At 38.7% G+C, this 26,123-nt stretch overlaps 1 protein-coding gene across 4 annotated transcripts; it reads right to left on the bottom strand.

Annotated features, from left to right (window-relative positions):
• Window positions 1–614: 614 nt before the first annotated feature.
• Window positions 615–24,313, bottom strand: rxrba (retinoid x receptor, beta a). 4 transcript variants are annotated; one of them, XM_028596548.1, is made up of 13 exons: window positions 24,225–24,313; window positions 23,248–23,397; window positions 21,261–21,493; window positions 19,457–19,610; window positions 19,099–19,278; window positions 16,106–16,126; window positions 14,045–14,205; window positions 13,685–13,814; window positions 12,122–12,254; window positions 9,298–9,333; window positions 7,256–7,347; window positions 7,003–7,108; window positions 615–6,699 (listed from the first exon to the last, which is right to left on the bottom strand). In XM_028596548.1, exons 2-13 carry the CDS (start codon window positions 23,261–23,263, stop codon window positions 6,552–6,554), a joined length of 1,410 nt encoding a protein of 469 aa, XP_028452349.1. In that variant the 5' UTR covers window positions 23,264–23,397; window positions 24,225–24,313; the 3' UTR covers window positions 615–6,551. The 4 variants fall into 4 exon arrangements, with proteins under 4 accessions (XP_028452349.1, XP_028452351.1, XP_028452350.1 ...); XM_028596550.1 differs by lacking the exon at window positions 9,298–9,333; XM_028596549.1 differs by lacking the exon at window positions 16,106–16,126.
• Window positions 24,314–26,123: the final 1,810 nt, after the last annotated feature.

The following is a 26,123-nucleotide window of genomic DNA, read 5'->3' as shown; positions in this document are numbered from 1 at the left end:
GTACACGGCCACACAGATCCAAACTCATACCCACATTCCTGTCTTTCTTAACATTTAAACATGTGGCAGAGGGAGTAGAGCCACTGGTGCAGGGTGAAATGTACCTATAAAAACGTTCTGATGTCAGTTCATGCTTCTTCGTTATTGGCCAAGGTGCGTTAAGTGGGCGGGGAGGCAATTTCGCGACCACGCAGCTCTAATCACGGGAGGAGGTGAAGCGACAGGAGACCACAGTTGTTGAAACTTGGGGCGAGGACAAGAGGTCAGTGCTCCCTCTAGAGGTTGAAAGACGGGAGTGCGGCGCAAGCGGTCGCCCGGGGCCCTGCGGTCCTGCCGGACTGAAGAGCACACCATCATTTCTCCAGTGGGACACCGCGGGGGCCAGGCTCGGACCATCCATTTCATAGACAGTGAGTGGGTGTTTTATGCGGAGCCGAAAGGAAATCAATGCATTGTAATTTTCACCCCCAGTGTGTTTAGGGCGTGTCATTTTTCCCTTTAAATCTTGCAATATCTGAAATTATTTGGAACAAAAGTTTTAATATTAAAATTCTTTGCCGTTTTAGAAGTGATATTTGTTTTGTTTTTTTTAAAGAAATGAAAAACACTTCACATACAGTATTAAAACCTTTACTCGGACATGATACAACAAACAGAAAGAAGATTCAGAATTAATGACTGAAAAAAAGTATTCATATTTTTTTCTTCTTCTTCTTCTTTCAATCCCCAAAGCACACAATAGTCAATCAGCTCCGTGTGTACAATGGAGTAGGATACAAACAGGACAAAGAACAGACACAAGAGAAAGAGAGAAAATTTGACAAAAAAGTGACAGATTCATTCTGATTTTACAGTTCTTGTACTTGTTTAATACTGTGTAATAAACAAAGGATGAATACCATAGTCAGAGAGAAGGGAGACAGGAAACAAGAAAAAAATAAACAGTGTGTGAATTTCTTTACGTTGAAGAGTAAACAATTAAGGAAGTTTTTAGATCTACCGGAAAATAGGTTCTGTTTTTCTTGACATAGGAATACCTGATCTGAGTTTTTCAAGTTTATGGCCTTCTTTTCTTCCCTCCTTCTCTCTCTGGCCTACCCTTCACATTTCCTCCAACCTTAAACTCCACCAACAACAACAGCCTCCTCCTTAAAGAGAGCAATCATATTCAGATCATGAATATTCAGATGATCTCTACCATCAAGTTCATTCAATGCAACCCGATGTCTCTTGCAAACCAGACCTGTGGATTCTGGTGGCCTTCACCCCGTGTCTACAGTAAGAGCCACAGTTTCTCCCTCATAATCTAAAATAAAATTTCTGAAGGTTTTGTTTTTATTGCTGGTAGTATCCAGCTACAGCCACATATGACTAACACAGTAAAAACAGGTTGCAACAACAATGCAACTAAAGAAGATCAGGTCATATATGTATTTCCCTGTGTCTTGGAAACCAAAGCAGATGTTTTAAGGGCCAGGGAACCCTATAAAAAAAAAGCACCAATGCACAGGTTGAGCACCAAGAGGGGGCCACACACTGGTCTACCTCTCTCTCCGGTGACCAGTCCTCCCCTCTCCACACAAGCTGTCATTCCATTCCTATTAGGGCCCCTCTTTAGTATGCACTACACAGGCCAAGGTTAACGCACACTCTTTAGTGTACTGCACAATAATCACAACGTACATGACAAACGAGCACTGGGGACTGAGTGGCCCTCCATTTTAAAAACGGCCACATCCGCAAACAACTTGGCAGTGATAAATAAACCAGTGAGGGTGGTGGTTTCAAGGCTGCATGGCACACACTGCCATTGATCATCATGGGATGGGCCCTGGCTCCAGGGGGCCTGTGTCAATAGGTAAAAATGCCGCCCTGATATCTAATCTATACACAATGATCTATTCTTCAGTCACAGCCTGCGATCCATTTAAAAAAAAAAAAAAAAAAAAAAAAAAAAAAAAGCATATTTAATCAATGTATTTCTTTTCAAAAAGCGAGTACTGGCGGCGACAACCATACTGCTACACAGTCAAAAGGTCACAGCATGCGTCTGCCTTGAGTGCACACGGTTGCAATGACAAACATTTGTGGGCGGTGCGGTGCGATCCGGCGGTCTCCCATAGCGACCGCAGATCGCCGCTGCTCTGCCGTCAAGTAAAGTAAGCAAAGAGGGACACTCGGCACTGAATCCCTTCCTTACAAGCTCTCCGATGCTTGTCCCACGAAAAGCTTCACATCCTTTTCAAACTTCCAAGTTTCAAAGGATTATTTTACAAGTCAAAGCCCAGAAATGTTCAGCCCTCACGGGCGAGCAGTGGAAACACCACAATGTTGAGAAAGGGAAGAGGCAGGGTTGTATCGATGAAACATCAGATCAACACGCCAGTTCATCATCACCCCTCCAGGCTGGCTCCTTTTCCTCTGTGCATCATTTGATTACACTGCTCAACAAACCAATATAACAGCGCTCAGCACATCACCGCCAAAGCTATAGTATATCTGCCAGTCAAAAGGCGTAGCTGCCGACAGATTCATTACACATGTGCATAAAAGCATACACACGTGGCCACACATACCCTATGACAAATGCTAAAAAAAAAAATGAAATAACCAACCACCAGCTCTTGCTTGATCAGCAAAGCTTAAAGTGGCTTAGCATACAGAACCTGCACTGACTGTATAGCTTTCTTTTTTTCTTTTTTTTCTGTTTATCATCGTCTAAATGACCTAAGCTCACAGCAAAATGTTAGGAAATATAGAAATGGCAAAACTTAAAACACATTGCTGTTATATGGAGGATGGGAATTCTAAAAAAAAAAATTCACTGCCAATTAATATTAACTCATGTAACAGACTAAGCTACAAGTTGCAAATGCCAGAAACATATACACATATTGCATGACAACTGTTTACCACAATATGAATATACAAGTTGCATATTTTTACTTTTTAAATGAATCATCAACAAAGATTGGCATTTGCATTAAGCTGTGTATGCGATTAGAATTTTCTTCTTCTTTTTTTATGTGGATCCAACGAGTGGATCCTTCAGCACTTGACTGATTGTGTAATCATTCCCATCTCCAGCTATAAACACGAGGCAGTAGCAGCAGGCTTAAACATTCAACAGAGGAAGCAAAAAGAAAATCCGGCAGAGATAGTTGCTGAGATGTCAAACCTAACAGAAGATGAACACAGCCTTAAGTCAGCCCACTCGCTAAGGGACAAGTGGGTTGCACTCACAAACTTCATTCCACAGTCAAACTGTGTTAGGATAACCGTGCTCTAATCCAGATCACAGATCTCAAAGTCTGGTGGCCACAAAATCCTTTTCGCTCAAGTCTTTGAGACCATAGCACATTATATACAGTACAAGAATGCTAGCAGATGTTGGTGCTCGTCACCTAAATCATAAGCTTGCCACCACCTTACTATTCTTTGCCAACAAACACCAACATGAGGCAGCAATGGTGCACGAGGGGCTGACTTTTCTCCGCATGTAGAAAATGAATGGACATCTGGGGACTACTTTGCAGAGTTGGCCCGTGCATATGCATGGATGGAGAAAAACTGAAACGACACCAAACTCTAAGGTTAGACCAACTTACTGACATGTAAAACAAAAACACCTGTCTTACAGGTCATCGAACGGTCAGCCTCCAAGTCCACATCACATCACTTCTTAGAGAAGTATTTGGCCTATCTGCAGGGCAGGTAGCTCATTGCTCATTCTGGTCAAAGTAGCTGGTGGACCCCCAACATTCACCAGCTACTTTCATTGCTTCCACCAGCCTAGCTGCTTTCTAAAATACAAAAGACACAGGCTGTGTCTGGTAGAGTACAAAGACTTATCAGCCACAGCAAAAATGAACAAGCACTTAGATGGTGTTCATTTCCATAGTTGGGAGTCTACAATAAAATGAGGGGTCATAAAGTAACAAAAATAAACAAATAAAAGGAGGAGTCCTACATCCTAAGCAGACCTGTTATAATAAGTGGAGAATGATTTGTCTGTGTACTTGCATACTGTTGTTTGCATTGATGTAAATGTGCATGTCTTAAAACTAAAAGACCATTTCAGTTATTTAGCACCTGGTAGAGGACAGCTGTACCTCTTCCCTGTAGAATGATACTGCAAAATGTATGCATCTAATTTATATTAAAACATGGTGACTAATAAGAAGGCTAAACATACCTCACAACGTCAACACTGTTTTAAATACTAACAAAAAAGGTAATAAATCTTTGTGTACCCCAGTATTGCTCACCTTTGAGCATGTGTAGACGGTTTAATTCATGGTTTAGTGTATTTCTCCCGATCACGTGGTAGCTGCATTTGATTTTTCACTGCAATGCTCAGATTCAGTTGGCCACAAATTTCAATCACAGTAAACGTCAAGAGCAATTGTCAATTAAAAATTCAGCCAATCAATTGCCAAGAAGAACAAACATTGGCAGAAGTTAGTGCAAAAGCAGCAGTGAGGTGTGGTTTGGCCCTGGGCTCAATAATAACTTCATGGTGATGTCCTTATATGGGAGGCAAGTCTAATGTTGATTCAACAGAAGAAGAAAAAAATAGAGCTTATAAATTTCTTTGTAGGAGCCACATATTTCACATTCATATGAATGTGAAAAGGCCTTTGTTTCTGCATGACTGTTTTTTCTTTTGTATTATTTACATTTACTGTACAAAAGTTGCAAGCATTGAGCCAATAAACACTGAATAAAGATTCCAAAGCTGCAGGTAGTAGGTGTAGGATTTCCATTTTATAGCACTAACTAATTTCATTATTGCATTACAGTAACACAATACGCAAGTAATTCAAACACCGGTGCATTGTTTACCAATCTGTAGTCCCAGCCATTGATTCATCCATTAACGGTGGGCTGCAGAAGTATTACAGATAAGCCAAACTTGACTTTGATTGATGACAATGGTGAAATTAATGTTGAGTTTTTGCCACTGTCAGATCATTTCAGCTGGTCTCTACATTTTTCCATCTCTGCTTGTTTTACAGAGGACAGAGTGCAGCATCTTGAAAACAAAGCAATGCCTCAAACAACTCCGATAGATGCTGACCAATTATACAAAAGACTACTTAAAGCGAAAAGAAAATATTTCTTCTCTTCTATAGCCAATGGACAGTTGATACAAATAAAATGGTTGGAATAAAGAGTAACCAATCAAGAGCTAGACTGGTTGTTAGGAGAGACCAACACACCTGCCGCCAGCCAGTAGTGTTAAGTCCCAAACCTGGTTATCATTACAGGGAGTGGCCAATTATTTAGCAAGTTCTATAAAAAAAAAAAAAAAAAAAAGAAATCATCACATCTGATTCGAAAATGGATGCAATAATTGGAAAACCCTACACATAGTACCTTCAGGGTCATCATAGGTGTCTGATAATATACGGTCATTTTTAGGAAACAGGAACATTTACACAGTTACAACTCACAAAAGTGCATACATGACCAACAGCAAAAGGAGGATTTGGAGGAAACAGGAGATAAAAGACCGACAACTATGATTTGTCTTGCATGAAGCTGTGTTCCTGCAAGCGGTTTAAAATGCCAACCAACTGCCAAAATAGAGGAAAGGATTAAATCAAAACTAGGATTAGGAATACAAAATAAAATTCAAGTCATTCGTCTTGTCTTACAAAGCCCGCTGTGCGCATCAGGGTGGGAGGGACAAAGTTTGTCTGTTCAACAAAGTGCTCCCACTCCCCTTTTCCTGGATTTCAATGCCTTGGAAAAAGCTCTCATTTCATGAGTACAGTACTTCAAAATAGAAACTCAAACAAGTTTCAGCATGAATATTAAAAATAAACAAAGTATTTCAATGTTTACGAGATTGGATGAACTCACTGGGAGGGTTTATCTGCCTGTCCATGATAGGACACCTCCTGACCAATAAGAAGTGAATTAGTTCGATGATGGGCAGTTGATTAAAATGCTACGCACCTGATTTTAAGCTAAAACCATACATGAATAACCAACCAGATAGTGATGGATAAAATATATAGAGGTGCTGCTAGCAGGGTAACTACAGTAAGTAACCCAATTAAAAACAGGGAAATATACCAGTTACGCAGAAGCAAAAACCCACTGTGAGATGAGGATGTGAAACTGAAGGCTAACTTAAAATTAAGAAATTTACTGAGTATGTGTGATAAAAAGGGGATATATTCCTTGAGTCTTAACCCCCACGGTGGAAAACTGATTATGGGAAAAGGTATAAATGTGTGTTTGAGTGTGTATTAGCATACTGTTCATTCAGAGCCATATCATCGGTGTATTAATTATGTTGCATTTCAATTCATGTATGCAAGTTAGGATCTGCATGTGTGAAGATAATTAGACAGTGTCATGGAATATGTATGTATGTGTGTGTGTGTGTGTGTGTAAAAGTGTGAGAGCCGGTACATTAAAGCCAGCAGGTGTTGCAGTTTTAAGTGAGGCCCAATGAGAGGAGCCAAAGACCCAACATGGGGTGACGTGTTGGTAATCCTGCTGTGCATCGGATCCTGACCGGACTGAACCTGGCTCCTCTAGGTGATCTGGTGAGGCGCCTCGAGCATCTCCATCAGGAAGGTGTCGATGGGCGTGTCTCCGATCAGTTTAAAGAAGAACAGGTGCTCTAGGCACTTCAGACCAATGGAGCGCAGTGCTGGGAGCCGGAGGAGGAGCTTTGCAAACCTGGACGATGGAGGGAAGGATGAGAAGGAGAGCAGAGAGGAATAACCGTAGGTCTATAAAATCATGTAAACTGAAAACAGGAATTCAGAAGATGCAGGAAGCATATTTTTGGTAGATTTCTTCTGTCTGTTTTGTCACTGCATCATATCCAGCCTCAAAACCAACTGCTCTGTGCTACAGTGACATGTTAAAAGCTACTGAGCTAAAAATGATTTGCAGTCTTAATATGTCAATCAGTGCCACCTTTTTGTAACCAACGACCTCACCTCTTACTTTTCAGCATGTCTGTGTGTTACTGCCTACCTGCCCTGCTGATCGGGGTATTTCTGTTTGCAGTAAGACTCAAGAGATGCGTACACCCTCTCTCTCAGGAGCTCCACCTCACTGGGGTTGGACAAACCCTTGGCATCTTCAGGTGAAAACAGAGAACATTTACATTATCTCTATATGGAAATGAAACACATTTCACGTTTCCGATTACAGACGTGAATTTGTCCACTTCAGGTTGGTGTCCTTCATGATATTTTCCTCGTGAGTTTCAACCTTGTCTATGTACCTGGGTTGAAGAGGATGATGGCTCGAAGGCAGCCGAGCTCGGTCTTGTCCATTTGCATGTCTCTCATCTTGCTTACAAGCTCTGTCAAAACTCTGCAGAGAGGAGAGGAGATTTGCAGGGGGAAATTCCAGTTGGAGACAATCCCAGATTAGGGTAGAGAGAGAGGAGGCAAGATAAAGGACGGGAGAAGTAAAAAGAGAGCAAGAAAGAAATAAAAAAAAATAAGAGGAAGAAAGGGAGGGAATAAGAGAGTAAGAACAACAGAGAGGGACCAGACTTTATGGTTACTTCTCAATGCAATTACTTTATGTCTAAACTAGCGAGGGCATGGTTGGACTGCTGGTTCTGCAGATAAAAACAAAACAAACAAACACACACAATAATGTTAGTTAAAACTGGCAAACTTCTTCTGGCTGTGGGTGATTCTGGTGTCAACGACTTAATACTTTAATGGTTGGTTGTCTTTGTTTTATTAATAATAAAATGTGTGAAGGTTGCTGTGAAAGTGCCAAATGTTGAAGTCTACAATGGCTGGAGAGTAAAAACTTTATTGTTTCCTGTTTTACTTTTTCAACACGGTCTATCTTCCACTATTTTGTCTTGCCCTCAACCAATAACTCCAAGGAAGAAAGAGCAGATGGCAGTCAAGGTTCAGGGACTAAACACATTTGTTTTTCTCGAAGCCTGAACGCGCACTCATATTTTAGACGAATGTTCTCACTTACAGAAAGGAATAAAGAATCATTGACTTTTTGGTAACTTTAATGCCTTGTTTAATCTAATTTAATGATTTTGATGGGCTCATTTTAGGGTCAATTTTAAAACTATAACTTTATCCACACGCATATTTGACAAGTGGTTTTACTTGAGATGTAAAGTGTTGATGTTAAAATGAAGAGAGGGCCAGAGCGAGGAAGTGATCGGTAATTTGGGTGCTGTACTGTATACTTTAAAAGCCATCCATTCATTCTTAAAATGCTTCACAAATCTTAAAACCTAAGAAAGTAAAATAGGTGTCCTGTTATTCAAGAGAGCACTGCATGCAACTAGTAGAAACAAAACATGGACCTGGCAAAAATAGAATGCATACCAACATATCAGTATATTTTTAATCAATGGTGTTATCATGCTTCATCAGATGTGTAGCGCAATAATATATAGACTGTCAGTTATTAACTCAAGAGGCTTGGTGTGCACCATAAGTGCATCTTAAAACTGCCTGGAATAGGACAAAAGAGGAGGAAGAAAGTGATGACCATTAGAGACAGTTTATTTTCTTCCACATCATCAGAAATGGACATTTTAACAGACACTGGACAAGCCCACAATGCAGTGCATTGTCAAATCTATTTTTTTTTTCATAAACACACCCAGCACAATGACTACATGTTTTATTCATATTAAGTTGAGAAAAGTATTATGTATAAAAAATTTTTGGTACGCACACATAGTGTATACCTTTAATGTTTAAAATGGGCACTTCCCATCATAGAGGGAGCATCACTGAAGAGGGCCAACACCACCTCTCAAAGGCTCAACGGTAAATCTTAGCACACATCGACCTGACTGTGTAAAACGGTGTCCTGCAATAGAGTAATACAGTATTGTGTCCCACTATTGATGCCCTGGGAAAGCTAGCCCACACATTTTGATTTGCTCATTATGGTCTGGCAAGGCTCAACAAGCATCTGGTTTGGTAACAAGAGGCATCGTCAATGGGCAAAAGATGAGATGTATTCTACAGGCGATTGGACGAGGTTTTGAGCAGTCAAAGCCGCAAACCAAATATGCTGCAGAATTCAAATTTAAATACAGTACTGCTCTTTGTCATCATCATCATCTAAACCATACCTCTAAAGTTCACTTAGTGACAAGTCAAACAATTTTTGTGGATGTCGTTCAGAATAATATCTTGTAGCGAAAACTGTCTGACTTCTACAAAGCTGCGGAAAAGCCTAAAAGAATCAACCTTTTAGCTTTGGTTCTGTGTTTGTTTCAAGAGGAGGGGTTTAAGAAAAGTGTTTGTGTAGTGGCGTAATTACCTGTCAAATATGGCCCCAACCTCGGCATTGTGCGCCCTGTGTATTCAATCACAATGTGTTATTACAATGTCATTACACAGTTACATCGTTATTACAGAATTCTGTCTGTTTTCTGAGCCTTTCAGCTGTACAGAGAGTCAGTGCTTATATATGATTTCACATGGTGAAAATCTGTAGTGGTAGGGCTGGGCGATAACTCAAAGGAATTGTATCGTGATTAAATCATATAACGTGATTAATTGATAATAACAAGCACATACTAACTCAATTTCTCAGAAAATCTGAAATGAAATAGTTTAAGGGAATATCATTTGAAGATTAAGGTTTTGTTTTTACATCAAACTATTTGAATGCATGCACGTTAATATAGTAAAGTGTATAGCTATTTCTCTACAATATTATTTGAAAATGTTAATTTTGCACTTAAGTTCTTAATAAAAAAAGAAAACAGTCAGTATTTTTACATTTGTCATATAGACAATTTATTGAATTACCAAAAAATATCGCCCAGCCCTATGTAGTTATACAAACTACTTTCTGATACGTTTAAAAATGTTGTAAAATAGTGCGCATGAGTGTGCATTAGGATTGTTCACATTTTTTGCGTCTAGACTCAAAGTTTTATTTATCTTGCCCCTGCACCCAAATCCCTGATAAACATGTGATCAGTTTTATGACATCATAAACTGTAGTCTTACCAACTATATTCACATGCATGTATTAAAATAAGCAGAGAGGAGGTTATGATAAATCGTATGAGCCAAATGCATGAGAGCAGAAAACCATTAGTAGACATGAAACTGTTCATAGGTGAAAAAAGATTAACTCTCAACCTTTAGTAAGTGTTCCTTGCTAAATGGTTATACATCATGAAAAATAACTTCAAGTCTAACTGATTTTGATTAATCAAATTTTTTTGTCTGCTGCAGCATACACATCCCTGTAAATCGCTTGTTCCATGTTCTCCTTTGAGAACAAAAAAAACAGGAACCAAAAGGGGGAAATATAACTATTTTGTTGATTGAACTATTTTATGATTGGCATAATTGTTTCACAATGGCGCCTCCTATTTTTGCATTTATTCTGCTGTTCCGGTATCCGAGTACTCAGAGACCTTATTTCGATACAGCCAATCAAATATTGGCAGAAAAGACTGAGCAACAACCCACATTACCTTTCCTGTTCTTCCCATCTAACTTACAAACACACGTGAAGCAAGTTTTGTTTTGCACTTCAGGGCCTACCTAGTTGCCTCAGGTAATGCGCTACTAAGAAATGATATTCTGATATTTTATTATTTACATCCTCCTTGAAAAAATATGATTCAGTAGCTTCAAACAGTTGCTGACGAGAAGCTGAAAGAAAAGGCTTCTGCAAGAAAAATAAAAGTATCAGGGGAAAATCATTGAGCCGTTCACCATAAGCCCAGTTAGCTTGCTGTAAACCTGACTGGATTTTTTTGGACAATGTAATTACTGTGTAATTGACAGTGAATTGACACGTTGTGATGTAGTTGGGGTTTTTACATAAAACTCAACGAGATTTGGATAATTTTTTTTTTTTTCCACTCGAAGCACTCAAAATGTATTAAAACCTGCAGATGTTATCTACCCCTAGATAATGCAATACATCATTAATCACATAAACCAGCATTTATTAGAGCATAAGACGTTTTACATCTTAATTAAATAACATTCTGAAACAACCGTAAACACAATCTGGTGAAAAACATGTGATTTCACTTTTCTAGTAACAATTAATGGTTGATGCAATAATGCAGATGGCTGCAGAGGCCATGGCTGTAATAAAGTTTTGTTTTCCATTTTATCATAGAATATGTTTTTCGGGATCTCAAACAAACAAGCTTGTTTAAGATATCAATGCACATAACTCTGGACTGACAGTGTACTTGTTGCCAGCAATCATTCAGAAGCCTGTAAAAAACACAAAGGCACAGTAATATTTCTATATTATTTATAGTGTGCCTGTTGCAGGTAACTTATTTTACAATGTTGTGACCTTTATAAAGGAATTAAGATTTATGTATGGTGCATTTGGATTTAATAATCACGGAAAGACAGTCTGTCGAAGATTGTAATTATTTTACAACCACATTTTTTTTTGTCAAGATGAGATCACAAAACAATTATTCTTTGGTCAGTAAAAAAGAAAACGTAACACCAAAATATATACCCATGGCCTCAACAACATTCTGCAAAATAATGGGATGTTAACTCTATTTTAAGCGACATTCCTATTATATATTCACATAAGCCAGCCAGTGACTGTGTGCGTGTGCGCATGCATGTCTATGGGTAGGCATTAGTCACCAGCCTCCTGGCCATGCGCTGTCACCCAACAGGCATCATTAAAGAAGCAAAGTCTCTCAGCCAATCACAGCCAACGCAGAACACAGCAGCTGCAGAAAACCAAAGGGGAAGACACAGTATCCTAAACTCTTACCCCAGTCACTTATTCAGCCAAACATGAAAAATTCATGTAAGTAAATAAAAGCAAGTGTTCTTTTCTTTTTCTCATCTAGCTCTGAGGACTGATGTGGATTTTCCAGGTCAATTCAAGATAGGACTGTGGATCTATTTTAGGCTTAAAAAAATAGGTGGTCTTAATAGAAGCAAATTGACTCTAAGTGGAGTAGATAGGCCTTTGAAAATCACATTAATGCTAAAACTCTCCAGCGAACACAATTATGTTTATGTTGGCATGTCCTCTCCAGTTGGGTCAACAACCCAAACATCTGAATGCTGGGAAATCACTGATGTGGTATGTCTGTCAGAGTGATACTGTTTATGCATATATGTATTACCTGTCAAAGATGGCTCCAACACCTGCACTGTGAGCACTGTTCCTGTGGACATGCAGGCCGGTGGCCAGTAAAATCCCGTCCTTCACCGAGATGGAGCGATGAGAGAACGATGCAATCAGCAGTTCATTCCAGCCTGTGGAAGAGTTAGTGTGTCAATAAATATTCTACTAAATATTCTACTGTGATGTCTGGGATTTCTTAATACCCGTTATAACTGAATGTTCCTGGCAATTAGCAAATTGAAGATCTCTTACTAAAACACATGCGGTCATTTTCCTGTAATAATTAACCCTTACTAAGATTTACCACCTGGGCTATTTCATAGCTGTATGAGACAATGGATACAATACTCCTTTATAAGATAATATTTAGTTCTATATTAAAAAGGGGAAAGGTCTCCACCAGATTTCCTGACGATATATACAAAACTAAAAACATACAGGGGGTTGCTAGTGGACTTTGTGAGGTCCAATTCAATAGCCCTGCAAAAAATTATGCAAGTTTATGTTTTCTTGACACTGACGCTTTTTAAAACTACACTTGTTGGTGATATAAAAGATTGGACTTGCATTATAATAATTATAATATACTTGTCAAACAGCGTCTAATGTTTTGTGCACCAACATTTACATAGATAAGGGGACCAAATACTGTATAGGGAGTTACATAATGGTGTTACAGTAGAACATGATGGAGCAGCACAAAACCCTAAAATATCCGATTGGCCTAAACATTTTCTCATTTGGCACACTGGCATTTTACTTTCCCTTTATTTTTGTGCTGTGTCGGTGCAAGTTAAAACACCACCGAAAAAAAGGAACACAAAAAGTATCCAGAGTTTGCATCAAACCAATTATTTTTTTTTTTTTTCAAAAACAAGGAGGGCTAAGAGTGCAGTATTGTGTTAGCTGATGTTTGACTGCTGTTGCAGGTCACAAAGAAGGCACAGGGTCAAAATATGAGCACAAGGTTGTGGCCGTAACTAAAACTAATCTATCCGAAGAATTATTACTGATGTTTGAGTTACATTTATTTCTTACGTGATCCCTGTATCTTTGCTGTACACCGCCCTAAGCGATATTTGTGATATAAAAAGGTTCCACTGTAATATGACAGGCTGGTTTAGTCATTTAAATATAGAATTTAACTGTGTTACTCTCAACATGTGGGGTCAGCAACTGGGCAATTTTTTTATTTATTATTTTTAGTAATAATTCCAAAAGGTGCTCTAAGCATGTTGGGTGACGTCATTTCTTGTTGACATTCAAAGTATTGTCAAAAAAAACAAGGCTAGCTCGCCCCTCCCTCCTCCTCATTCCGTCCCCTCCCTCTCCCTTCCGTGCACTAACCCCCACCCCCAAATCCTTCTTGTCGGTTATTGGCTGGAACACTGTTTGTTAGGTTTGGTGGTGCAGGTTGGCGCAGTTTCTTTTTGTTGGCGTTTGTGGAGCCTGGGCTGTCTACAGAGACTGTATTTGTTTTTTTACAGTGTGTTCAGGGGACAGGCAGCTCCCGGATAGTGAGGAGATGTTTGCTGTATGTGACAAAAAAAAAAATGTTTACCTGCACGTAGCAGGATGACCTGGTCGTCAAGGGCCAGCTCAGAGAAGTGAGGGATCCTCTTAGCCCACTCCACCAGGGTGAAGAGCTGCTTGTCTGCTGCCTGACAGATGTTGGTGACAGGATCGTTGGGCTGAAGAAAGCAGATTTAGAGGATTTCTTTTTAATAATTATTTCATCAAACAACTTGACTGAGAGGCACTGTATTATTCATACAACAGCCTGTCAAGACTGTTAAAGGAAACATGCAGTCTGAACAAATACAAGCATACACTACTAAACTACAGACTTTGAATGTTACACAAAGCACCTTTAAAAAAGGAACACAGTTTGTGGTTAACTTCCACCATCCAGACTACTCACAGAGCTGCCACCTGAACTTCCGTCTGCATGAAGCTCGGTCTTTTGCTCTACAGCCATCTCCGCTTCCAAAATCTTCTCCACTGGCATCTCCTCGTTCACCGCGCTAGACGACTCCACCTCTCCCTCTCGTTCCTTGTTCCTCTGCCGTTCCTCTTGGACAGCTGCAGGATGGGGGGGGATTGGGGTGGACAGAGAAGAGCACAGAAGAAAACAAGGACAAGAAGTGAGAACAAGTAGATAAGAGTAGAAAGGGCAAAAATGTGGGAGGCAAGTATGGGTTAAAGGTGGTCAGTGTGAAAGAACGCAGAAGCAGGAAAGGTGCAAGAGTAAAGGAATGGAGGAGTAGTAAGGATGTGCCACCAGACAACAGAATGGATTAAATGAAAGAAGTAGAATTGGAGATCAACAGAAAATGTGTGAAGAGATTGGTGAAGCAGGATATAGCCATACAAAAAGCACCAAAAAAATAACTGACCAAATTAACATAAGAAGTGCAAAATAGTGGAAAAAGACATGTATAATTCATGATGAATTCAAAGTCTCTCATGCTGTCTTTCACAGTTCTTTAAGGTCCACTAACAAGGCAGAAATGGACCGTATAAGACATACACAACAGAAGTCATTACTATTAACTAATTGTTTTAAAGCTACATTCAAGAGGGAATTACAATGAAATGTAACATTGGTAATTTTGGAAAGTAGGCATTTTGCCCAGATGCAGCATCAGGAAATTGTTTGTTTCTCTTAATCTCTTACCAAGATTAAAGAAACTACGTTACAGTTTACTGCAGAAGACAACAGCATTTAGATTTATTTAAGTGCATGTAAATCAATGAAAACAACTCCATGCCCCCCCCCAACTTGAGGTACTATTGAAGCTGTCCTGTACAAAAATATGAAGTGTTTTATTCACTTCAGATGAACTATGAGGAAATTAAATAAACATAGTTCATGTCATATTTACTATTTTGTTACAAATCCTTCGCAGTGAAAGACTGTCATAAGTCTACCACAACCACATAAATCAGTAGAGAGACTGAGGTTATGGGACTGGCTTGGTGAGTCAGGAATATCCCACTGTTGGGCTCTACAAACTTGGTTACTTTGGTTGTATGTTTAAAATCACTAACTTGCACAATTGTGCTAAAATTTGGGGGAATAGGAATATAAAAAAAGCACCTAAGAGTCCTACAATGCTCACCAAATACGAATGTGAACACCCTTTAACATCCAAGCTGATAGTTGTGTCATACTACAAAGAATGTCACTGTCCAAATATGTATAAATGGCAATATATTAACCAATAGTCACATGAAATTGACATTTCTCAGTAAGGTTTATAAATGAATGTGTTCTGTATACTGTTTTGGTCATTTGCTGAACAGCAGCAAACAGAAAATATGCAGGAGCAGCATTTATAAGGGATGTCATTACTTTGGTTTAATTTATGATTCAAACACCCAATAATTGTTTAAACAAAGTCGTCAACAAAAAAACAAGCATTCTGTATTCTTTGAAGATTAATTATTAATTTGAAGTCATTAGATTATTGGAAGAAGTAGATTGCATCATACACGTACACTTAATGTCAAGCAAAGCAAATGCTTGGAAAAAACTACTAAATATCACCATCAGTCTGCAACTGTCACTGTGTCTGGATTTCATACAGAATTGAAAAAGGTGTGACAGTTTGGAAGCCAAGATTGCCTTAAAGAAATCTGGGTGGGCAATTTAATGAATCTATCCAACCTATAGAAGCGTCAAACGTACCTTAAACAAGGAAATGAATGTTCCTGAACAGAAGTGGAAATAGGTACTAAAGTAGGATGATGATTAAAAGAAGTGTGCAAAGTCAGCAAACTTTCCCTGGATCTATAAAAGGTTCAAAATAAAAACATGGGGGAGTGATTCAAGGCTGGCACTGGTCCACCTCTGAGCACTGGCAACAAACTATGGAAAAACATTTTAAACTAGCTCCTTCTCATGTATATGCAATGTAATATCTCTCTGCTTCTCGCTCACTCATACAGACACACACCCCTCCCTCCCTCTTCTCCTTACATCTGTCGTTCATCGTGGCCACTACAGAAGGAGGGAGGGGGGAGAGAGAGAACGAGAGAAAACAAAAAGAGGAAGAGAGGGGGAAAGGGGGTTAGTGTTTACAAGGCTCACCCACCCCCATCTCCCTCTCTACCACTCTAGTCGTTCTTTCTATCCCCTACTGTACAAATATTATATGTTCTATTAATTACACAGAAAAAATGTTTAACACTGATACCATGCTTTACTGATGCATTTACTACTTTTCATAGATCAGGTATAAGATCTCATTTATGGTTCGGGTGAAGTTAAAGAGTTTGTCTCAGGATTTACAGGTTGAGAGAGATAATGAAGAAAGTATCTGCCACAGAAAGCCGCTGCCTTTAAGGCCGGTTACACACTGCTGGCGTGGCGTTTCTGTTGCGTGGCGGCTGAGTGGATTTTTCTATGTCTTTACACACCAGAAACGTGTCTGACGTGGCGCTGCTACTGCTAGCCTTGTCTGGACACATGTATGTTTCCCATTGATAAAATGAAATATCATGTTAAACATAAATATATACTGATTTGCTTACAGCAAAATAGGCTACAGAATATTTCCTTCTGTATTGATAGGTGCAATATTAGAAAATAATTTTTTTTTTTTTAAATTACATTCATATATCTGCATTTATATCAAAACCTAGAGGCTTTCAAACATTAACATGTCATTTATTAATATGCATTTGTGTCTAAATTACATATAACCATATTTTCCTATTCTATTTTGCCTGGAAACACTTCCAACGCGCTCGCGTGAAAAATAGGCGTTGGTCCTATATCTAGCAGGCATGCGTCTCACGCAGGCAGTGTGTCAGCTCTAACCTGTTAACATGGAAATATAAACGAACCCGCCACGCGGCTGACACGCTCGCGCAATGCGTCCAGTGTGTAACCGGCCTTTTACTGTATCTGGAATAATTTAATAATCCATGACTATGAGGATCATAACAACAACAGTGACAAACTCATCAAACATAACCTGAGGTATGTTCCAACTACAATTAAAGTAGCATCGTAGTGTGCTGGGGGATTAAGTCCCAATATGATTATCTAATATAGTTACATTTAGCTCTTACCTAGACTGCTCAACTGAAAGACACTTAACAGCAAATAATCTTTTTTTTTTTTATCGTTAAGACACTTAACGATGCATGACGATGCATATAGGTCAGTTGTAGTTTTTGAATGTGTCTGCATACATTTTTAATTTAAAGCACTTTGAGCATTGCATAAAAAAATAGAAGCTATTATCAGTTCATCAGCCAATCATTGTCTCTAATATCAAAATGATATACATGAAATTATGGAGTGGTAAACTAAGACAATTCCATTATAGTGATAGCAGTTTTAAAGTTTAATGTTTAATTGGGAATGTGGTAAAATGTTTAATAGATGCTAATGAGAATTAACAGTGGAGTTTGTGCTTTTTTATTGGTACAAATCATGGGATGTATTCACCGGTGACTGATGTCCACCTGAAGACAAACAGCTGGTAAATATGACATTGAAAGTTAAGTGATTCTTCTAGGCCATAGGTTTATATGGAATCACATGCCTATATTTCCCCCCACACCTGCATTCAGAGTAGTAGAATATCAGGGTCAGAGCCAGTCAGAGGCAGAGTAGGTGTTGGGCCAGTCTGCTGCTAGCTAATGTTAGGCTAATGCATGGTTTGGAAGTTGGCAAACTCTTTATTGCCTCCCACATTGTCAACGGCAACGCACAGCTCCAACCCTTCCATTCTTACCTTTCACGATAAGGACCCTCAACAAATTAACTACATCAATGCTCACCAGAGGAAACTTCTTTACATGGTGAGTTGTTCAAATATATTAAAGTAATTTTGCTTTGAATTTTGCTCTGGCCTCTTCTTCAAGTTTGTATTCAACATAGTACTGTATCACCTCAAGAAAATATACTGAAACAAATGTTTAAGTGACTAAAAAGGCAATTTATTATTTTGGCTGGTAAAAAATATGCCAGTCCATTTGGCCAATGATCAAAAGGTTAATTTCTGACACTGTACACACATACATCACACAGAGAGAAAAACCTGCTAGAGGTCAGACGCACCGTGCGACCAATGAAAATGTTTAGTCAAACATTTGTGCCGTATGTGTGTGACCATAGTCTGCAAGTTTGTAGGAGCAGGTCAGCCCATAGTGAAGTTGGCAAAACTTTTGATTTTATTTTGATGAATATGAGTAGTGGGCTCTTTATTATTAGGGTTAGTCCCATAGATCAAATATGCCACTGTTAAGGAAACTTATGTGTTTCAGATTCAGCCGCACAGAAATAAACCAAACAATCATCTTTTTACTAGAGGTGTAACAATTCTCCAAATTCGGAACTCGACTCAACTTAAGCAACAGTTCAGTTCATACCTCATTTTTTTTGGTTGGCACAAAAAAAACAAAAAACACTCAGCTTTATAAATTAACTTCACATAGAGGTAATCGGTCAGCTGGAAAATTGAAATGCAACACGAGACCGTGGATGTTTATGTCGTGGTTTCAGAACCGTTACACCCCTAATCTTCTCTGATGAGTGTAACAAGAGTAGGAGCCTAACATTTTTGTTCCCCCCGCCCCCCAAACTACTGTTGTATACTCTTGAACCAGATTTGAAGTGGACAACTCACAATTTGAGTTTTTGCTGGGCAAAATCAAAGGCTTATCCATCTATCCCTAACAAATACACCACAGCATAGCAAATCTCCTTAAAATAGCTGAATAGTTGTAGTTCATACAGAATTGAAAAAGGTTAAATAGTTGTGATAACGTATCCACTAAAACAGCCTTTAAAACCAAAAATTTAACCAATCATTTGTGTGAAAATGCACCGTTATGTGCATTTAAACCTACAATTGCATGCATGGAAAAATGAAATGGCCTCATGTTTTGGGGTCATGAGCAGAAGGGGCTGAGAACCAGCCATCTACACGGTGTGCTGAAGTGCCCCTGCTTGCTCACCTTCTCTCTTCATGCCCATGGCCAGGCACTTCTGGTAGCGGCAGTACTGGCAGCGGTTCCTCTGTCTCTTATCCACCATACAGTCTTTACTGTCCCGACAAGTGTAGGTCAAGTCTTTGCGTACTGTGCGCTTGAAGAAGCCTTTACAGCCCTCGCAGCTGTAGACACCATAGTGCTTACCTGGAGGGTGTGGGAAGGAGGGAGGAAAAGAGCCAAAGAAGTAAAACAAGAGGTAAGAAAATGTGTTTCAAGGTAGACATTTTAGAGGATTGTTAACATTGTTTTACACTGTAACAACTGCGCCAACTTAAAAGGCAAGGCACAGAAAATAGGAGTAGTATTTAAGGTGTCTACTCACCAGAGGATCTGTCTCCGCAGATGGCACAGAGGCGTTTCTGGGAAAGCATCGGCCCTGGGCTGTGACACGACAGCTGCTTCAAGCCTAACGGAGGTTTCACATCGTCGGAGCTGCTCACTGCATGAAGCCCTGACATGGACACTGTTGAGTTGATCTGAAAGAACGATAGAGGAGAAGGTGAAAACAATGACGATTAGATGTCTGCATGTTTCACTGTCAACAAAACCACACAAAAAACATCACGGTGAGAGGCAGGCACTTAACCCTTTAAGTTCCTCTATCTCTTTAAGCCCTGCTTTGCCTCTTATCTCTCTGACAAACTGGTTAGAACAGAGATAAGATAAGGTCTTAAGAACAAAACTCATGACATCTGGCATGTGACCATCAAGGCCAACATACAATAGAAGAAATAGGAGTGGGGGAAAAACCTAATTAACAAAGTTCTATATATATATATATATATATATATATATATATATATATATAATATATATATATATATATATATACCGTATTTTCCAGACTATAAGTCGCACTTTTTTTTTCCTACTTTGGCTGGTCCTGCGACTTATAGTCAGGTGCGACTTATATATCAAAATATATATAATTTAACATGTTTTTACATGTTAATTCATACTGAAAACATTACCTACAGCCGCGAGAGGGCGCTCTAGGCTTGTGACAACTAGAACGCTCCTCCTAAAGACAACTGAGAAAGAAAAGAGACAAACTGCAGGTAGTAAAATATGCAGCCGAAAATGGTAATCGAGCAGCAGAAAGAGAGTTTGAAATGAGGGAGAAACTTATGAGGGAGACTGGCGAAAAGGTGACTCTTACTGCAATGAAGAAAACAAAGAAAGCTAATCGGCTAATCGTGGGCTGAAAGCAAGATGCCAAGAGCTGGAGGAAGGAGTCGGGAGGGGCTCGTTCACGGTGCAGCTACGTCTCCACGCCTTTTAATACCTCCATGCTCCACGCCCTGCTAGCTAGTGGTTCTGTGTGCTATTGTATAGTTCAAACCAGTTAATGTGTTACGTTAACATACCGGACCCCTACCGTATTCAGCGTATTGTTCTGTGTGCTATTGTGTAGTTGAATAACTCTTGTATTTATAATCTAAATAAATGCAACTTATAGTCCAGTGCGACTTATATATGTTTTTTTTCTCTTCATGACGCATTTTTTGACTGATGCGACTTATACTCCGGAGCGACTTATAGTCCGAAAAATACGGTATACAGTACAGGCCAAAAGTTTGGACACACCTTCTCATTCAAAAATTCATTTTTTTGTTAAGTACATAATTCCATATGTGTTCATTCATAGTTTTGATGCCTTCAGTGAGAATCTACAATGTAAATAGTCATGAAAATAAAGAAACACATTGAATGAGAAGGTGTGTCCAAACTTTTGGCCTGTACTGTGTGTGTGTGTGTGTGTGTGTGTGTGTGTGTGTGTGTGTGTGTGTGTGTATATATATATATATATATATATATATATATATATATATATACACACACACAAAATATAAAATTAAAGAATATCTAAATATTCATTAATATTATACATAAAAAGTGTGATTCACTGGATATTCTATTTTGGATTAACTGCCACTGTGGTTGTAGCAAGCATCAATCAAGACAATCTTAGAATTGTCAAAAACCCAAATTTAAATTTTCAGAAAGGTATAGCTTGATATCTTTTAAGTTGTGCATTTCTACTTTCCACTGCAAATAAATACATGTACTGTATGTTTCATAATAAAAATTTTAAATAATGTCCCCTAAGTACAATCCTTCCTTACCTGTGGGCTGCTAATGGGGCCGTAGCCCACCGATGGTGTGCCAGGTAGACCGGGCGAGCCCAGCGAAGAACTGATGACAGAAAAGGGGGAGCCGATGCTACTGATGGGGCTGTTGACCCCTGAGGTGGTGATGGGAGGCAGGGAGGTCATGGAAGCAGCTGAGGGAACCAGCGGAGGTGAGCGCTGGCCTGATGGAGGGGAGGACACAGACGAACTGTCTGGGCTGTGGGAATCTAATAAGAGACAGCAAGAAGGATAATAGCAAACAACTAGTGTAATCACTAATACAAATAATGTGCAAAAAAAGGCTAAGCTTCTTAATAGAGGTGATACAGGGGTCATTTTAATTTAGTCTCATACTCAAACACAAACATGATAGTTGTCAAACAAATACCGCAAATGCTGTAACAAAGCTAATATACAACAAATAATTTGCTAATATATTTATCTATCCCTAGTTCAACAACACAATTCTACAACTACTAAGCAGACTTGCCTTTTGCAAATCTAGGTTTTATTTTTATCAAGAGAAACTGTTGGTCCTTAAGCCCATCTGGGGTCTATTTTAAGTGAGGTCAATCAAATGCTGCAGATTGAATGGGTTTTACATGACAATAAAAATGGCATGCTAGTAATTACTGAGACCTCAACTGTAGTGCGGGTCTTGATTTGATTATAACTAAATTATGCTTTAAACAATCATTTGCTAAAACACTAAACACCTCAGTTAAACATCCTCATTGCACAATGTAAAACATACAATGTGGATTTTTACTCCCAGGAAAATGTGCTTTGCTTTTAACATCCCAGAGTGTGGTTCTTAATAAAACTGCATTGGACAACTAAGGACAAGATTTGGTTGAGTACGGTAGTTATTTCCTATTAAGTTATTTTCTGGATTTATTATAATGTTTTCATACAGCACCTGACAGTATGACAGGTTTACAAGAAATGTACATGTATCTGACTGGGGTACAATCAAGAAGAAGAAATTAATTTAAGTTTCTAGAAGCCTATTTTTTTTATCCGTTATCTGAATCTGGTGGAATTTTGGTCTTGTTTTATGATGCCAATTGTTTTATTTTTTTTTTGTTTATCCTGTGGTTTGTATTGTGTTGGCTTTCTTCTGCAGGCGGCTGTGTGCTGCATTTTCACTGCTTCAGGCTGTGTACTTGGTTGTCGTGTGATCTAATCTATTTTCTTGCCTCAAACACATTGAAAAGAAATCCACCAATCATAGCTCACACAAATCACTAACTGCGGCCCATGGAGGACTGTTCGTGGACTACCATTTGAATACTTATCACGTCAACAAATGCAAGGAATCGTGTTTTCTTTTCTGCTCATTTTTAACTTGAAGTATGATTTCCACACAGGACTCAATCAATGTCTGACAGTGGTACAACTCCAACTCTGTCACATATTTCACCAATCGCTCTGAATAAGCACTTGTAAGGAATACTGGCTTCAAGGTGAATTGTTTGATCCTGTGAGTCCTGTGGGGCCATTACTCTTATGATACTGTACAGTGTTTTGGATAAAGGTGAATAAACTCTGTAACAGTGAAGACAGTCACAGTAACAAAAAGTAACATTAGGATGGCATTTCAAATAAGCAAATTATATTAAAAACAAATGTTGCTTTAGAGAAATTGTGGGATGGTAATTTGAACGACTAAACCTGACTGACTTAAATCAAATGACGTTCTTAAAGACAGTGGGTCTATTAATAGTTCAACTGTGTGCCAGCTGTAACTAGTGTATTTTAAAAAGCATTAATATGTTGCACGTTAAGTACTAGTTAATGTTACATCATAACCCATATCGTTCATAGGCCTGAATTTACAGCAGTAGTACAAACAAGTGTAAGTTAGTATAATTTGCATAGTCGTAGCTAATATCAACACTGGTATTAAGATGCAATTTTAGCTCGACATTCATGTATTTGCATTGCTGATAAAAAAAAATCTGAGCAATTATTTTCTCACCTCTACTGTCTCCCATGATGGTGGTTAGGGTGCAGGGGCTGGCTAGCAGCTACACGCCGACGGGCTTCAGTCTCAAAACCGCCCGCAATCAAACTCTAGACCGCGGACTGAGGCCCGGGCCGGAGTTGTTTTGGGAAACCAAAAACGGGTCTGAAATTCCAACACAAGACAGAGCTCATTAGATAATAATGTGACACACTCATATGCCCATTTAGTCATAACACTGTAAAACATAACATCCTCAATCTATTGCTATGTTGTGAGTTGCCTGTATGCGTGTCAATAGAAAGATTTGTGTAGCTATTTGATGAATTTTTGGCATTATGTAACGCTAAGGTTAACGTTACAGCAGGACTTTGCAAAACAGTCAGCTGCTAAACCGATACCTGGGCAAATACATCGGTTATTTAATAAATAAGAAACAATATATCGATACCAAACATCGACTATGTTAACTTGGTTCAACGCAGTAAAAAAAACGTCCCATTCCACCATATAGCTAGGTAGATGGAGCCCTGACAGATGGCAACAAACCACCGTTCTACCCAGCTAACGTTAGCCATCGCATTGCTCGTATACTAGCTAGCCTTTCTTTTACTGTATATGATACTAGCTAGCTAGCCAACGTTACTAGCGAACATTTAAAATGCTTGTGCCTAACGTTACCGTAAAGCTAACTGAACAGTTTGTGTTAGCTATCCTCCTCGAATATACATTAAATCGTTCAGCTCTGCATGATGTTGAAGACAAACAGGTCTTTAACGTTACATTTTGTTGAAATTATGCCATGTCGGGTGTAAGCGCTAAAGCTAACTAGCCACCTAAAGCTAAACTAGCTAAATGCACCGAGTAGAGCTAACGTAGAGAGCCAAGAACAGAACAGTTTAGCACTGGTAGCCCCACCTATATCTCATTATCCTAGACATAAACTAGCTAAATGTAAATATGTAGAGTGGAAATAAATACGGATTACTGACGGTTTAGCGGCACAGCTTCTTCGCATGAAAAGATGTGGCGACTAGGCCCCGTGTGTGTCTGTTTCTCCCCCCACTTTGCCTCTTAGTCAACCCTCCCTCCCCCTGCAAGGATGAAAACATGATGATGGTGGATGATTTGGCTTAGTGCTCTCTTACAGTTGAATATTTGGCTGCAAAACACTGCAGCCCGACTTCTTAAGGCAGGAGAAGGTTGTGTATGTGGTAATGTTATGTCTGGCATGTTACTGACAGAGAGCAGCCAGTGCAAGAGGTCAAAAGGTCAAGACAAGTTCTTCTCTGTATTGCTGGAAAGGTTATTGCAGGGCACTGGCGGACATGCTGCAGATGGAAAACATCTTACAATCATGTAGATATCAAATTTATATCATCTAATTGCCAACTACCTACACAATATTGCTTAATGCTTGCAGGAGCGTCAGAAATGTACAGTAGACTGATGTAGAGTGGCAAAGTAAGTCATTAATTAATCGATTAGTTGTCAACTATTCGCCAACTATTTTGATAATTGATTAATTGGTTTGACTATTTTCTTTATGAAAAAGAGTGAAACATTTCTGACTCCAGCTTCCATGTGATTATTTATTCACTCTTTTATGACAGTAAACTGAATATTTGACAAAACAAGACATTTGGGAATGTCATCTTGGGGTTTGGTTTTAAACATTTTCTGACATTTTATAGCCCAAACAACTGATCGATTAATCCAGCAAAAATTTGACAGATTAATTGACAACAAAAATAAATGTTAGTTGCAGCCCTAGACTGATGTCTGGAAGTCGGGATCCTTTATAACTGCGAAGGACAGATCCTAATTTTTCTTTGAGGCAATATCGGTTAAAAAGGGGGGAAATACGTTGGATTTGTAATACAATAACATATAGGTTTATGTTTACCTCAAATCTACCTTTAATTTCACTGTCAACATAGATGGATGGTGTTTGGTCTCATATCCATGCAGTAGAAATCAATTTAAACATTATTGACCATGTATATCCTAAAAATCCTACAAATAACACACATTTAAGGATGCTGGCAGTGTATTTTTTTTTTAAATTTATTTATACTCTTTATTGATCTTGGGGAAAGTACAATGTGTAGCACAACATATTCATTTGTACATTTTTCTGGGACAAAAAAACTATGTTGTGCCTTCCTATAGACTAAGAATGATGGCAGATAATGCACCAGTCGGTGTGAGAGACCTTAAAATGTTTCATGAGTTGTTCCCTGGACCTCCTGTGTGGTTGGAAGCTCCCATGGGTTTTTTGATGCTTTATCACCCTCAAGGGGGTTAAAACGGCATTACACACAACTCATGGACCCTCATGTTTCTGGAATTGTTGTACTTTTTTAGTATAAATGCACCATTGTATCAAAATAACCCTGCCGGTGTATTTTAAAATAAATTTAAATTTACATTCTTTCACTTTCCAAATTAAACTAATTGCTAATTAATTAAATTAATTGCATTGCATTTATTTCACTACTGAGTGACAAAAAAAAACAGCAGAGATAGGAGCAGTCATAATCACTTATTTTGTTAAAGTTACATTATTGTTAAAGTTGATCAATTGATAAAGATAAAAAAAATCAGTTTACTAATCTGTACCAAATTTTGTGGAATTCTTCTTAAAAAATAATAATTTTGCATTATGATATTGATACAGACAATCAACTAGTATAGGGTATAATGATCACTCAACTATTATAATAAGTCGTATACATTAATCGGACAATTTAAAACAATGCAACCTTTGTTACACTTACTTATTGATGTTTGTAATACATAAAGCGTTTTTGTCCTCAGAACTTTTTAAGAGTAAGCATGGTTTGTTCAATATCTCAGAAGCAGACTCAACTGTCTTCCAAAAGTTCACA

The sequence above is a fragment of the Perca flavescens genome, chromosome 14 (genome assembly GCF_004354835.1).
Source record: "Perca flavescens isolate YP-PL-M2 chromosome 14, PFLA_1.0, whole genome shotgun sequence".
In the NCBI taxonomy this organism is placed as follows: Eukaryota; Metazoa; Chordata; class Actinopteri; order Perciformes; family Percidae; genus Perca; species Perca flavescens.
Note: the sequence above shows the minus strand (reverse complement) of the source record. Positions and strands in the feature narration are given on the sequence as shown.